General features: G+C 41.2%; 1 protein-coding gene across 1 annotated transcript in view; it reads left to right on the top strand.

Moving 5' to 3' along the window:
* Positions 1-876: 876 nt before the first annotated feature.
* The window catches only part of Zswim5 (zinc finger SWIM-type containing 5), a 105588-nt gene continuing 92015 nt past the window's right edge, over positions 877-14449 (top strand). The window contains exon 1 of the mRNA XM_048430601.3: positions 877-1614. Within this exon, the coding sequence (XP_048286558.2) occupies positions 1017-1614 (598 nt within the window). The 5' untranslated portion in view covers positions 877-1016. The remainder of the gene's footprint in view (positions 1615-14449) is intronic.

Raw genomic sequence — 14449 nt, 5'->3', positions numbered from 1 at the left:
TTCACTGCCACGGAGTTTATTCCTAGTTGGGCAGTTAGACATTAAATAACAAAGCAACAACAACAACAACAACAAAACCGCATTAATTTTTAGATAAGTAATTCAGGGGAATAGAGGGCAGACAAGAAAAACATAAAAATCCCAGTTTAAATCAGAGGCAAGAATCAGAGAATTTTATCAAAAACTACACAGAAAGTGTTGTTCTTTCTTTCCATTGGATGCAAAGTGCTAAACCCCTCAAAGAACCCCAGGAGGGTGCTGCTGCTTCAGTGGTGAGGTCCTGGCGCCCCATTGTTCGGACCGGCTGATGGACTTGGCCAGTTTCTGAGCTGGTGGGGGGGGGGGGGCGACGACGCTATCCTATACTGTGGCATGAGAAGAGTTTTCATCCCTCGAACTTTCTGATTCCACCCTCCGCTCCCACCCCGGGGTCTTCTTTCCGAGCATCTTTCTGCTCGGCTGGTGCTCCTTCAGCTGCGACAGTTGCCTGTCAATTCTGCCTTGCTGCAGGAGCCTGATCTGGAGTTCTTTCCTCTCCTCATGCCCCCCAAGCCTATCTCTTCATGGCGACGGCTGGCGGCCGGGTCTTTTCACCGGTCCCCCAGTTTCCCTCTGGCCGGCCGGGCGGCAGGTGGGCCGGAGGCACCTGGTCCCGGGCGCTCTTCGTCCCGGGCCGTCCCGCGCGAGCGCTCGGCTTGTGTTCCGGGCTGGCGGCGCCCGGAGCGCGCGGGCAGTCTGTGCTCGCTCCCGCGTCTCCTCGCGCCCGCGGCGGCCCGGACGGCGCGCGTCGCCTCGCGCTGCTCCTTCAGGCCAACCAGCGCGGGCCCAAGCGGCGCGAGCACGGGACCGGCCCCGGCTTCCCACTCGGGCCGGCGAGAGCTCGTGGGTTCGTTCGCCCCGCCCCCTCCCCACAGCGCCGCCGCTGGGCGCTTGCGCGGGGCGCGTGGCCGTGGTCGGGGTCTCCGCCGCAGCCCGAGCCGCTGCCTCCGCCTCAGTCAGTCAGTCAGTCCCCAGCAATGGCGGAAGGAGGTGAGCGAGAGGAGCTGCTCTCGCCGCCGCCGATCTCTCCGGCCAAGCGGCTGTGCTCGTGGCCCAGCCCGCAAGCTCACCACCCCCGCGGGACTCCCGGGGCGGCGGGCGGAGGGGCGGGGGTCGGCGGTGGCGGCTGCCTGGCCCCCGGGGCCCGCCCCCACCTGCAGCCCGAGTCCTTGCTGGACTGCGCCGCCAAGACGGTGGCAGAAAAGTGGGCGTACGAGCGTGTGGAGGAGCGCTTCGAGCGGATCCCCGAGCCGGTGCAGCGCCGCATCGTCTACTGGTCCTTCCCGCGGAATGAGCGGGAGATCTGCATGTACTCCAGCTTCCAGTACCGGGGCGGCCCGGGCGCCGGAGCGGCTGCCGGCGCCGCGGGGTCTTCGCCGGTCGAGGAGGGGCTGCCGCCACCCCCGGGGACCTCCACTCCGGCCGGCTCCGCCCCCGGGGCCGCCGGGGCAGGCGCGTCCCCCGGACTGGGCACTGGTACTGGCGTGGCGAGCGGCGTCGGCGGCGAGGGGCTGCCGTTCCGCCGGGGCATCCGTCTGCTGGACAGCGGCTCCGTGGAGAACGTGCTGCAAGTCGGTAGGTGCTGCCCGGCCCCTCTCCGTCCCCTGCCTCTTCTGCAGGTGCCTCCCAAGCCCGGGATCGCAACCCCGGCTTTCTGCCCAACTCCTGTGCCCCCGCCGAAGGATAAAAAAGTCACATAAAAAACTTTTCCTAACGTTTCCTTCAGGTCCACTTCTGTTCTTTCCCCTCACCAGCTGCCCCATTTCTTTTTGTTTGAAGAGCGAATAGGGGTTCTCTCTCTCTCTCTCTCTCTCTCTCTCTCTCTCTCTCTCTCTCTCTCTCTCTCTCTCTCTCTCTCTCTCTCTCTCTCTCATCCTATTCCCCATAAGGATGGGGAGATGGGTGCCCCTTTGGATGCAACAATTTTCGAAACGCGTTTTACTGATTTAAGTTTAGAGGCGAAGGGATCGTTAGTGAATCTGGAGAAATAGATCTTAGAGGGAGTATTTGAGGGACAGGCTGTCACAGCCAATCTGTAGTTACAGCAGATTGAATCCGGGTGTAATTAACTTTCACATCGGAAAAAAAACAACAGAATACTGTGCGTTTTAGACAATTTTAATTGTCTGTTTTAATATTTTTCCCCCTGGCCCAATAATGCTTGGGAACCTAGGCTGCAGATTAACAATAACCGAAGATGGAAATGTGACAGCTTCTCTTCTCTACACCCCCATCCATGGGAAAGGGGGAAAAAAGCCACACAATCTGGAGTGGGGGCGGGGTCTGCCTTCCTTGTCAGACTGGGGTAAATCAAAAGCCAGTCACGTTGGATGTTTCAAATGCTTTTCATTTAACACGTCTTCGATTCGCTTTTGTTTTATCTTTTTGTTTGTACAAAAATGGAAACTGGTTCCTTTCATCTACTCTTTTCTTGAGCTTCCAGTTAGTTTGTTAATCTTTTTAAGTATTTAACTAAAGTGTACCTGATTTGTGGAATGATCAGGGAGAAAGGAAAAAACGACATTGTTTAACATTGATTTGCTATGCAGAATATTAAACCACTTTTGAGGCCTTTTGGATTATTATAGTATTCTGGGAGTACATATCTTTATGTATTTTATTGTACTGTATATGCTTCTATTTACTAAAGGCAATACTGATTTTTCTAAAGGAGTTGAAAGGAGGATGTTTCACAGGGGCAGGCACGCATCCATATACAAACCCAAGCATCTAGCTCTCTTTGGCCAAGGTAAAACCAACATATTTGGAGTTATTTCCCTTTGAAAACTGGTACATCACAGTGTTTTATATAGAACAGTCTGCTTCCAGTTATTGAACGTGAATGAATTCTGTGTTTATTTTTTAAAAAACATACTATAATTCTTAAGTAAATGTAAAATGCATATTTATTATGTGCCTGAATATAGGGACATTGGATTGAAAAGTTATGCTTATTTGAAAGATATCAGTGTTTTGTGTATACTTTAGAAAGAATGAGTTGGATAAATGGGTGATTATGATATACAACTTTAATATTGAAATATTGAAAATGAATATGGTTCATTTTGTTAATTTCTAAGCTTTAATCTTTCTGAGAGTTCAGAGCAGTTAACGTTGAAAGATTCTTATTTAAAACATTTTAAATTGAAGAGTCAGTTTAAGTGGTTGTCTTAGGGATAGAAATGGATTTGAAAGCATTTCAAACTTGAAGGGAGCAAACAGGGCAGAAGAGTTTCTGACCCTTCCCCCACCTCCCAGTGCTGGGGATTGAACCTAGGGCCTCTGGCATGCTAGGCAAACACACTACTACTGAGCTGTAACTCTAGCCCCAAGAGGTACCTATTTTTAGAGTGATTAAAATGTCAAGTTCCAAGTGAAATCAGATTTAGAGGATGATCCAGATCATATTCAAATTACATACTCCTCTTTTTGTGTGAGAGTTGGTGTATGGGGTAATGGACGTGTACATAATCATTTCAGGGACCCCAAGAAGGACACAAACAAGCATTGTCTCATTTATTTGGATTTCATAGATAAAGAATGAATTACACTGTATTTGAGAACCAGGTGCTTTGTGTTTTTTATTTCTCTGACCTTAATTTGTCCTAGTAAGTATGGAAGAAGATATCTCATCTCATTATTTAAAGCATTTTGACATTAATCACCTTGTAATATGAAAAACTAGAAACCCATCCCTCTTAATGTTTTGTGTGACTTAATCCAGATGATCAGTTTTCTAAAAGCATTGCGAAGAGATCAGTGAGTCATTTGCATATAGTCTGATAGTAAATCTTGTTCTCTAGCTTAGAACATCACTTTGAACTCAGTGTGATTCTTACATCCCACTAAGAATTCTCTGTATTTCCTTAGTGTTTCCAAGTCATATTATGATCCTGGAATGGGGGGTTGTAAAAGGTAGAAAGGAAGAAACTTCCAGACAGTTCTATAATAACTGCATTTTATTCTTTTAATTTTGTTTTAAAGGTTTATTTTATGTATACATGCGAGTGCCTAGATGTCTGCTGCCCATGGAGACCAGAAGAGGGTGGTGGAACCCCTGGGACTGGAATTATAGGCAACTGTGAGCCACCATGTGGGTGCTGGGAACTAAACCCTGGTCCTTTGCTAGAGCAGAAGTGATCTTAACTGCTGAGCCATCTCTCCAGTCTTAAGTTTTTACTCTGTAGATCAGGGTGGACCCAAACTCAAGTCAATCCTCCTGCCTCAGTATCCTAAGTTCTAGGATCGCAGACATGAACCACCAAATTTTAAAATCTTTTAAAAGATTCACAATGGAAAATTTTGAAAGGTATTTTTAATTTTTAATTACTTGAGTCTGTGTGTATGGGTGCATGTGAATACAGATGCCTTCAGAATAGGAGAGGGCAGGTCAGATCCTCAGGAGCTGGAGTTATAGTGGTGTGAGCCACCCCATGTGGGTGCTGGGAACTGAGCTAAGGACCTCTATAGGAGCAGGCATCAAGCATTCTTAACCAATGAGCCATCTCTTCAGCCCCTTATAATGTGTTTTTGTTTGTTTGTTTGTTTTTGCATAACAGAGTATACTCTTGTAAAACCAGCACTCGAGTGGCAGCAGGAAAATCCTGAGTTTGAGGCTAGCTTGATTACATAGTAAGACTCTCACAAACCAACAAAAGCACAACACACAGAAGTTTTTACAGAAAATAAAAGCAAACAAAACTTTTATGAAGACTATATAGGTTAAATTCTGTTTCTTCACATTACTTTCCACAGGTAGACTAAATTCTGTAACTTCTGAATACTTTCCACTTAGAATCACTAGTAGAAGTCAGTATGCATGGGCGCTCTGTAGAAAACATCACATTTTGAATGAGAACTAAAACTTCCTACCTTGATGTCAACAAAAAGGAGAAATGTAGGTTTATTATGTTTAAAGATACATTTCTTTACATAATAATACTGACTCAGAAAAAAAAATACCGATTCAGAAGAATTGTTCCTTTTAAAAGGTAAAAATTAGTCTTTTCATGTATTTCTCTAAGTTTGAAACTGTGTTAATAAATTTGCAATCTGATCCCTCAGTGTTATGATTTTAAAAATGTTTTATTTGTGTTTTCAATGGATGCCAATACTACCTTGTGTGGGACAGTTATAACTACAAAGCTAACGGTTGTGGTAGAAGTGGACAATTTCAGGAAATTATCCACAATTGAAGTCTATAATTATGTATACTTGTGTATCATCAATAAAAATATCTATGAAGTTTCTTGTGAATCTTAGCAAGTATAATAACTGTTCTTTTTGTTGTTGTTGTTATTTGTTTGTTTTGTGATATCTAGAATGGAGTCCAGGCTAGGCAAGCACTCTGCTACTGACTAACACCTGTAGCTCGTTAATGAATTTTACATGAAATTAATTACTATATATAATATTGGGGAACACAAAAGATATTTAAACCTACTAGAAAGCTTTATAGTATCTTCTGTACACTCGAATAGAATAGGTAAAATTACAATAAAATTTTGTAATGGAAATGGCTTAATTTATATGGAGAATATCTCAAAAGGCAGCCGTATACCTTTAAGGAATATTTGGTGACATTAAATTTTCTTGTTTTTTGAGATAGGATCTTACTATGTATGCCTGGCTGGCCTGGAATTTGCTGTTTTTGTAGACCAGGCTGGCTCTGTACTCAGACAGATCTGCCTTTCTCTGTCCCACCAAGTACTGGGATCAAAGATGTCCCCCATTACATCCAACTCATTAAAAAAATAAAAATAAATTGTTACACTTATTTATTTGTGTGTGTGTGTACATTTATGAAATGATGTGAGCAGATATCAGAGGATAATTTATGGCCATAGGTTCTTTCACTCCCAGGTATCAAAGTCAAGTTATTGGCTGTAGTGCTAAAGCCTTTATCTGTTGAGTCATCTCCATGGTCTGGTAACTTTTTTTTAGTGAAAAAAGTTTATCAAGTTTTAAATCTTTTGTTTATTTTTTATTATTTATCTATTTATTTTCAGAGTGAGTTCTCTCCTTCCTCCCTTATTGTATACATGGAGTTTTAAATTTTTTTTTAATTTGTGTGCATATGCTATGTGTGCATGTAAATATAGAAGCCAGAGATCAGGATCAGGTATCATTCCAATACCTAGGAGAGCCTTTCACCTCTCCTCTCTTTAAAAAAAAAAATATTTTTAAGTATTTTGTGTATGTGTGTCTGTGCAAATGTCAGTATGTACATGTGGGTATTGGTGTCCTTGGAGCCCAGAGGCATTGAATTCATTGAGTTACAGATGGTTGTGGGCTACCTGTCATAGGTGCTGGGACTTCTGCAAGAGCAGCATGTACTCTTAACTTCTCTCTAGCCCCCGCCTTGTTTTTTGAGACAAGCTCTTTTATTAAAAGCTGGGGGCTCATGGCTTAGGCTAGGTTGACCTGACCAGCCAGCAAGACCCTGGACTCTGTTTATTGCTGATTGCAAGTGCACCACCATGCTTGGCTTTCTCCGTGGGTGCAGAAACTTGTACTTGCAAGGCAAGCGCTTTACTGCATGAGCCATCTTCCTGGCTCTGTATGTGCATGTTAGTGTTCAGTAGGTGAACGAATGAATGCTGAGTGGACTTTTCAGTGTTGTGAAACTGATAGACTGTTGTCGGTGCACCTGCAGGCCCAGCTACTCAACAGGCTGAGCTAGAATAGCTCGAGTCCAGGAGTTCCTGACAGCACAATGTAAAATAGCAAGACTTCTTTCTCAAAAGTACCAGCCAGCCAGCCAGTCAGCCCACTGAGCAAACAAACAAAAAAATAGTATACCCACATCCAGAAAAACAAAAATCCACAGCAAAAATCCTGAAAGGAGAAGAGAGAGAAGCCTGAATTTTTAGTGTGAGCATTGTCATAGGAAGTGGTGAGGAAAACTCCAAACTTGCCCATGTAGGAAATGGATGAGGATTGCAGCATCATATGTGAAGTGGTGAATTATCATTTTTTCTAAATATAAGAAATTATATGAATTCTTATAAAGATGACTATCTCAAGAATAGAGTTTTAGATTTTAAAGATAACGGACAAACTAAAGAGAGTAGACTTCCTTTCAGAGGTTACCACTAAGAGTCTAGGGCAGGTGCTGTGGCTGAGTGCTCGAGCGCTCGCCTCGTGTGCAGGTTCTGGATTCAGTCCCCAGTGCCACAGGTTTGAAATGTTTTGTGTTTTGGTTGCCCTTATTTATTTCACAATACAGTTTTACACAGAATGCTAGGAACACTTTTCTTTACATTTTACAGGAAGACTTGAAACAGAGTTTCTTTACTAGATTAAAGTACATCCACAGTTTTAAACATAAGTACTACTGAAATGTGAGTTTAAAGCCTAAAGTCTACCTGAAGAAGGCTGCAAATTGATTTATGCCTATTCGAACCAAGTAATTTTTTCTACTTCAGCAATGGTTATGAAGCTGGACATGGTGGCACATACCTTTAATTGAGCACTCTAGAACAGCGGTTCTCAATCTATGGGTTGCAACTCCTTTGGGGTTGTCAGTTGACCCTTTCATGGCCTAAGACCACTGGAAAATACATATCTGTATTACGATTCATAACAGTAGCAAAATTGCAGTTATGAAGTAGCAACAAAAATAATTTTATGACTAGGTCACCACAACATGAGGAGTTGTATTAAAAGGTTGAAGCATTAGGAAGGTTGAGAACTACTGTTATAGAGTCTGAGTCGGGAGGGTCAGGAGTTCAGACTCATCCTCAGCCATATGTTGAGTTTGAGGCTAGCCTGAGCTACATGAGAAACTATCTCAAAACAGCACCTCCCACATCTACTTCCCATCCCCCCACACAAAAAGAACAAAACCCCACATGGCTATGAAAACTCAAGGCATTAACTGGTGGTATTCTGTTTGGATTAGGGTTTTAAATATGGGACTATATACTGAAAGGTCAGTGGTTCATACAAAAAAAAAGGAAATTTCATGGTTATGGGTTTAGCTCAGTGCCGGGGGAAGGCTTGGCAGACGTGTAAAGGACTATGGTTCAAACCCATTTTTTTTTTTTTTTGAGACAAGGTTTCTCTGTGTAGCTTTGGCTGTCCTGGAACTCACTCTGTAGTCAGACTGGCTCATAGAGCTCCACCTACCTCTGCCTCCTAAGTGCTGGGATTAAAGGCGCCTGCCACCACTGCCCATCCTCAAACCCACACATTTTTTAGGAGACAATAATTCATCTTTTTTTTTCCCCAAGGCTAGGTGCACACCATGGTACCTGGCACTGGGTCACTTTTATGTGAATTTTCTGCCATGTAGTTTGTTTATAAGCTAATTTCTTTTCTATAAAGACCGTGTACTTCTTGGTCATTTTTAACCTGCCCTTGAGTGTATGGTAAGGAACCATAGTCATTTTGGTACTAACATTTAGCAATTGTCCTGGTTAGATTTATTTTATTTTACTTTTTGTCAGCTTGACACAGTCAGCATCATCTGGGGAGAGGAAACCTCAATTGAGAAAGTGCCTCCAACGGATTGGCCTGTAGGCAAGTCTGTGGGACATTTTGATTGATAATTTGATTTGGGAGGGTCCAGCCCTCTGTGGGCATTGCCACCCCTGAACAGGTGTTACTGGGTTGTCTAAGAAAGCAGCCTGAGCAAGTTATGGGGAACAAGCCAGAAAGCAGTATTCCTTGGTCCTTGCTTCAGTTCCTGCCTCGAGTTCCTGTTCTGACTTTCTTTCATGATGGCCTACAACTGTAACAATCCCATCTTCCCTGAATTGCTTTTGGTCATGGTCTTTATCACAGCAGTAGAAACCAAACTAACACAGCATTTGTGATCATACACAGAATTATTACTGTGATACTTTTAATAATAATATGTATCCACTGATTTTGGTTTTCAGTATAACTTTCTCTCCCTTAGAGAGATTAATGTAATTTGTCCTAAGTAGTGTTCAGGAAATATGTAGTCATGATTTTTTTTCTTTTGGTGGGGGACTGCCAACCAACTCTCCAAATAAAGACATGGAGACTTTTTTAAAATTATGAATGCTCAGCCTCAGCCTGGACTTGTCCCACTAGCTCTTTTAACTTGATTTAACCTGCTTTGTTCATCTACGCTTTGCCTTGGGACTTTTTTACTCTCATTCTGTATGTCCTACTTTTCTGCTGTCGCTGTCTGTCTATCTGGCCTCTGGTGTCTCCTTGGTGTCTCCTTTTCTTTCTTTCTTGAGCCTGAATTCCTCCTCCTACATATTCTTCCTGCCAGAAGTTTTGCCTATACCTCCTTCCTCAATATTGGCAAGTCAGCTTTTATTAGACCAATCAGTTGCTTTAGGTAGGCAAGGTAAAACAGCAACACACCTTTTCATAATTAAACAAATGTAACAGATCTTTACAGTTAAACAAATATTCTACAACAGAATTTTTTTAATCTATGTATTTATTTTAAGGTAACTTCTCATTTTGTAGCCCAAGCTGGCTTGGACTTCATTGCAGTCCTCCTGCTTCAGCCTCTTGAGGTCTTAAGAGTATAGGTGTGAGCCACTGTACCTGCCTATCAAATGTTTATTGAATGAAAGAACAGTCATGTGCCGTTTTTATATTTTGTAGTATGGATATATCTCTTAATTAATTTATATGTGATTTGAATCTGGAAGATATGCTGACATTTTGTGGCTTAATCTTTGGATATTTCTAATTTTTAAAACGTGTATTTTGGAAGTGGTGGTTTGTTTTTAACTAGTTCATTGTTATTTTTTGAGTTAACACATAGTTAACTTATTTTATGTAAGGATTAGTAAATAATTTTTACAAGCTTTTGATAGAATTGCTTTTAATAAATTTTGTATTCTTGCTTTAGAGTCCAAACCAAGGTTGAAAATACTAAGTCCTAAGATTCTAAGGATTACATTGTTACCATTTTTATTTAGGCAAATTGTAAGTTCAATGGGTACTTGACTCTTAAGTCTCTGAAACTTGATTTTTGTTTTGTTTTTTTTTGTTTTGTCACTCGAGACAAATAATTCTGTTTATTTCCTCATGAGTTTACTATATTTACCTCCCTGAATTCCCACACAGAAGATGTAGTGACACACATAAAACAGGTGAGTATCTGTGTGCTGTGACTTTTTCTCTGGAGGATAACAAATGGGGAACAATTGACACATAGTGACAGCAACTGGCACCACAGGATGCTCATGTACACCGGGAAAATCTCTACAGTAACATAACACAAAACACACTGAATCAGGAAGTCTTCAGCACTGTTTTCAATGCTGCCAACCTTTACAAACCCACAGTGGTGGGAACTGGTCCAGGATGTCAGGAAACTTGATATTTTTTTTTAAAAAAAAATTCATTGTGCTTTTTTGTTTGCTTGCTTTTTTGCTTCTTTTTCCTTCCTTATAAGGATTGGGTAAGTGTGGTCCTGGAGCTGTTTAAGCAGAAGATGAAGTACCTGCTCCATAGTGTTTTCTTGTTTCAAAGACAGTTATCTGGATATCTACATTAGTTCTTAGAGAAGTGGGAATTAAAATCCAAGGAAATACCTACTCTACGAAATTAGCTAGTCACACTGGGTAAAAGTGAATCTTCTTGGAAAGAAAAGGGGGCCACTGGGCGTGGTAACACACACCTTTAATCCTAGCACTTTGGAAGCAGAGGCTGGTGGATCTATGTGAACTCAAGGTCAGTCTGGTGAAAATAGTGAGTTCCAGGCCTGCTAGGGCAACACAGTGAGACCTTGTGCCTCTCTCTTTCTCTCTCATTTTGATTTTGGTTTTTCAAGACGAGGTTTCCCTGTGTAACTCTCCCTGTCCTGAAACTCTCTCTGTAGACCAGGCTGGCCTCGAACTCAGAAATCTGCCTGTCTCTACCTCCTGGGTGCTAGGATTAAAGAAGTGTGCCAGCGCTTCCCATGAGACCTTGTCTCAAAAAAGAGGAAGCTCTAGTTGACAAATAGTTGAGAAACAGCAAGGACTGGACACTATTTGTGCAGTTATGTAGAGAACAATTAAAAACAATGTTGGGCTCCTGTTGGAAGAGAAGATCTGATCATACTTACCTGTTCATCTTGGTCAATATTCAGAGAGTGGGTTTCTTGTTGAAATCCAGAATTTGTTGGGTGGAAACATTTGGATGGAGCCAGGTGTTGCTTGGTTGGTTGCTCAGACCCAGAAGGATTAGTTAATCCTTGAAGAAAACAGCATTGAACTTGTTTCTCATGCAGCTGCATTTATTCTGCAAGCCATATAGTTAAAAGAAAAGCGCATTAGAGTTTGGGTGTAGGTTAGTGGTGGAGGACTTGCCCTGGCACCTGTGAGGCACCAGATTAATCAACAATAACAATGAACAGTGTCAGAAAAATTCAGAGGGTATCTGTTTCCATGAAAAAGGGGCAGATCTGCGGATGAGGAGTAAGTTCTAAGAGTTATCTAGCTACAGAAACAAGATTCTGGATAAAAAACTAATTTGTGATAGGTTAGAGATGTAGATCTTTATTGGATTAGGAAATGGAAAAGATTATGGGTTCTAATCTTGGTTTCACAATAAAATCACTTGGCTTTTTTTAAATGATCATGTTCAGGACCCATATCAAGTTAATTAAGTTAGAATCTATTGAGAACAAAATTTCAGAATCAAATCAAAACAAAACCTCTCCAGAGAGAGAAAATTAGTTTGTGTTACCGGATTGAAACTAGGGCCTTGCACATGGAGGCTGACTGAGCGCCATCTCTGCCCTGCCAGGTCTTCTGTGAGCAGCTGTATGAGGAACTCTGCTCTTGAACACAGCGCCTCATTAGTGTTGTCCTGTGTCAAGTGTGCTGTTGGCAGTCAGAACAGCTGGCAGTTTTGCCAAGTTAAATGTTATGGCCCATATCAGCTTCTGCTTGTTAATGGAGCTCAAAAAGAATGGTTTGCTTAGCACCTAATGTTTCTTTCTCTTTTTTTCTTTTTCTAAATCTTGGGCCTTTCTTTTTTTTCAATATATGTTTTAAAGATTTATTTATTTTATGTGCATTGATGTTTGCCTGCATGTGTGTCTGTGTGAGGGTGTTGGATTCCTTGGAACTGGAGTTAATAGATAATTGTGAGCTACCATGCGGGTGCTGGGAATCGAATCCAGGTCCTCTAGGAAGAGCAGCCAGTGCTCTTAACCACTGAGCCATCTCTCCAGCCCCATGTTTCTGTCTTGTAAAACTGCAAAATGCATCCATTTTTGCCATTGTAGTCATTATCAAAAGACCCTAGTATTAGTGTGATACCAAGCTACAATTTTCCTCATGCTTGTTCATTCATTCATTTATAAAACTCAATATTTTTAATATTCTTCAAAATATAGAAGTTAATTTCTATATCATAAGGAATTTGCAACTTAATTCAGGATGTACATGTAAGATAGTCTTTAATGCAATGTTTTATAAAAGTAGATGTAATTATAGAGACCATGTAGAAAGTGTGACCCTGCAAAGTGGAAAAAGTGGAATATATTTAAACTGTTTTAATGTAATTCAACTATTTTAACATAATTCTAACTATAAGAAATTTTAAGAGGCTGCAGAGATGGCTCACCAGTTAAGAGCACCGGCTGCTCTTCCAGAGGACCTGGGTTCGATTTCCAGCACCCACATGGCAGCTCACAGCTGTCTGTAACTCCAGTCCCAGAGCTTCTGACACCCTTACACAGACATACATGGACGCAAACACCAGTGACACAAAATAAAAATTATAAAAAAGAAATTCTAACATTACAGCTAATATTGCAGTAAAGATTAGGAAAATTGTTTACTGTCACAAGTTTGATTAACCCTTTATGGAATTCCTTTTGTATGACATAAGGCCTGCTAGTACCCTACTATGTAGCTTGTGATCCAAAGGGACAATATTGACAAAAAGATGACAGAAACATTATCAGATATGAATATTTTTCTAAAAATAAGCATTACAGATTTCTATTTTAAAATAGTTTTATTATCATCATATAATTTTTATTTTAAAGATTGTTACTGCCTTTTAAGTACAAATCCATGATGGGATCGTTAAGTAAAACAGCCTTTTGTACATCCGTTCACTATCTTATACTCAGCAAGCAATGCACTGTTTTATTTTTAAAACTTTGGAAATACATTTTCCTCTATGTATTGTTTTATTGAATAAAGCTTGTAGTATTAATCAATTTTTTTAATAGCATGCCTGTTTTTATTTTGCTTAAATCTAATAACACCTGATAAGCCAATCTGTCAAACATCATCAATATTATTAGTATATAAAACCTTTTCTTTATTATGGGTCCCTAAAATGAAGAACTAATGTTCTGTTTAATATGGAGCCTATTGAGCAAAACTGGCTGGCCAGCAAGCCCCAGGGCTCTATCTTTCTTCTCAGCACTGATTACAGGTGTTTAGGCCATGTTCTTGGCTTTTTTATGTGGGTTCTGGGGTTTGAACTAAGGTCCTGAAGATGGCATGGAGAACAGTTTACTGGCTGAGCCATCTCCCCAGTCCTCCAAATCTTCTGCTTAAAATCATGTTATTGTACTCTTTCCTATCCCATGTGTTTGTACGATACTCTGGTGTGTGTGTATGCAATTCTGGATCATTATTATGTTTGTTCCTCAACTATAAATGGATAAAATAATGCTATCTGGGGTTGGAGAGTTGGTTCAGTAGTTAAAAGCACCTGGTACTCTTGCAGAGTGCTGGAGTTCAGTTCCCAGCACCTATTATCAGGCAGCTCAAAACCACCTGTAAATCCAGAGCCAATGAATCAAATACCCTCTTCAGGCCTCCATAGGTACCTGCATACATGAGGCATTCATTAACATGTTCACACACACACAGAGAGTAAAATATTTTAAAACTGATGCTACTTCACAGATTGTTTTGATAATTAAATTCATTAATAGTAAGCTGTTAGAATGAGGCCCAGCATAGAAACTGTGGAGTACTCATTATTACTATGATAACCCTTACATACATTGTTGCATAGTCTTTATTTGTTCCTTTCCCTTCACCCCAGTTCTGAAGCTTTTATAGTGTGACAGGTGCTCTCATTCTCTAAATTAAAATTTGTCTCTTAAAGGTTACTAGTGACCTCATGATGGCCAAACACAGCATTCGTTTCCAGCCCTTGTTTCTTTATGACTTCTACAGAATTTTCTTTAGTCTGTCGCTCCTTCCTTTTGAAATATTTGCTCAATATTCCATTGCTCAAACATTCCATCCATCTTTATTCCATTGCTCAACATTCCATTGCTCAAACATTCCATCCATCTTTAAGAAGGAAGGTAAACGACTGAAAATAACTTTAGGAAGTCCCTGAAACTGATCAGATTTACTAGGCCCCACCTTGCCAGATTAAGGAAAGAAAAAAGAAAGCTGAGACTCCTTCTCAGACTATGAAGAAACTGAACTACAAAGAAGACTCA

This window comes from Myodes glareolus, chromosome 3 (genome assembly GCF_982192425.1).
Source record: "Myodes glareolus chromosome 3, mMyoGla1.1, whole genome shotgun sequence".
Classification (NCBI taxonomy): Eukaryota; Metazoa; Chordata; class Mammalia; order Rodentia; family Cricetidae; genus Myodes; species Myodes glareolus.
The sequence above is the reverse complement of the archived record's forward strand: the minus strand, read 5'-3'. Positions and strand labels throughout refer to the sequence as shown.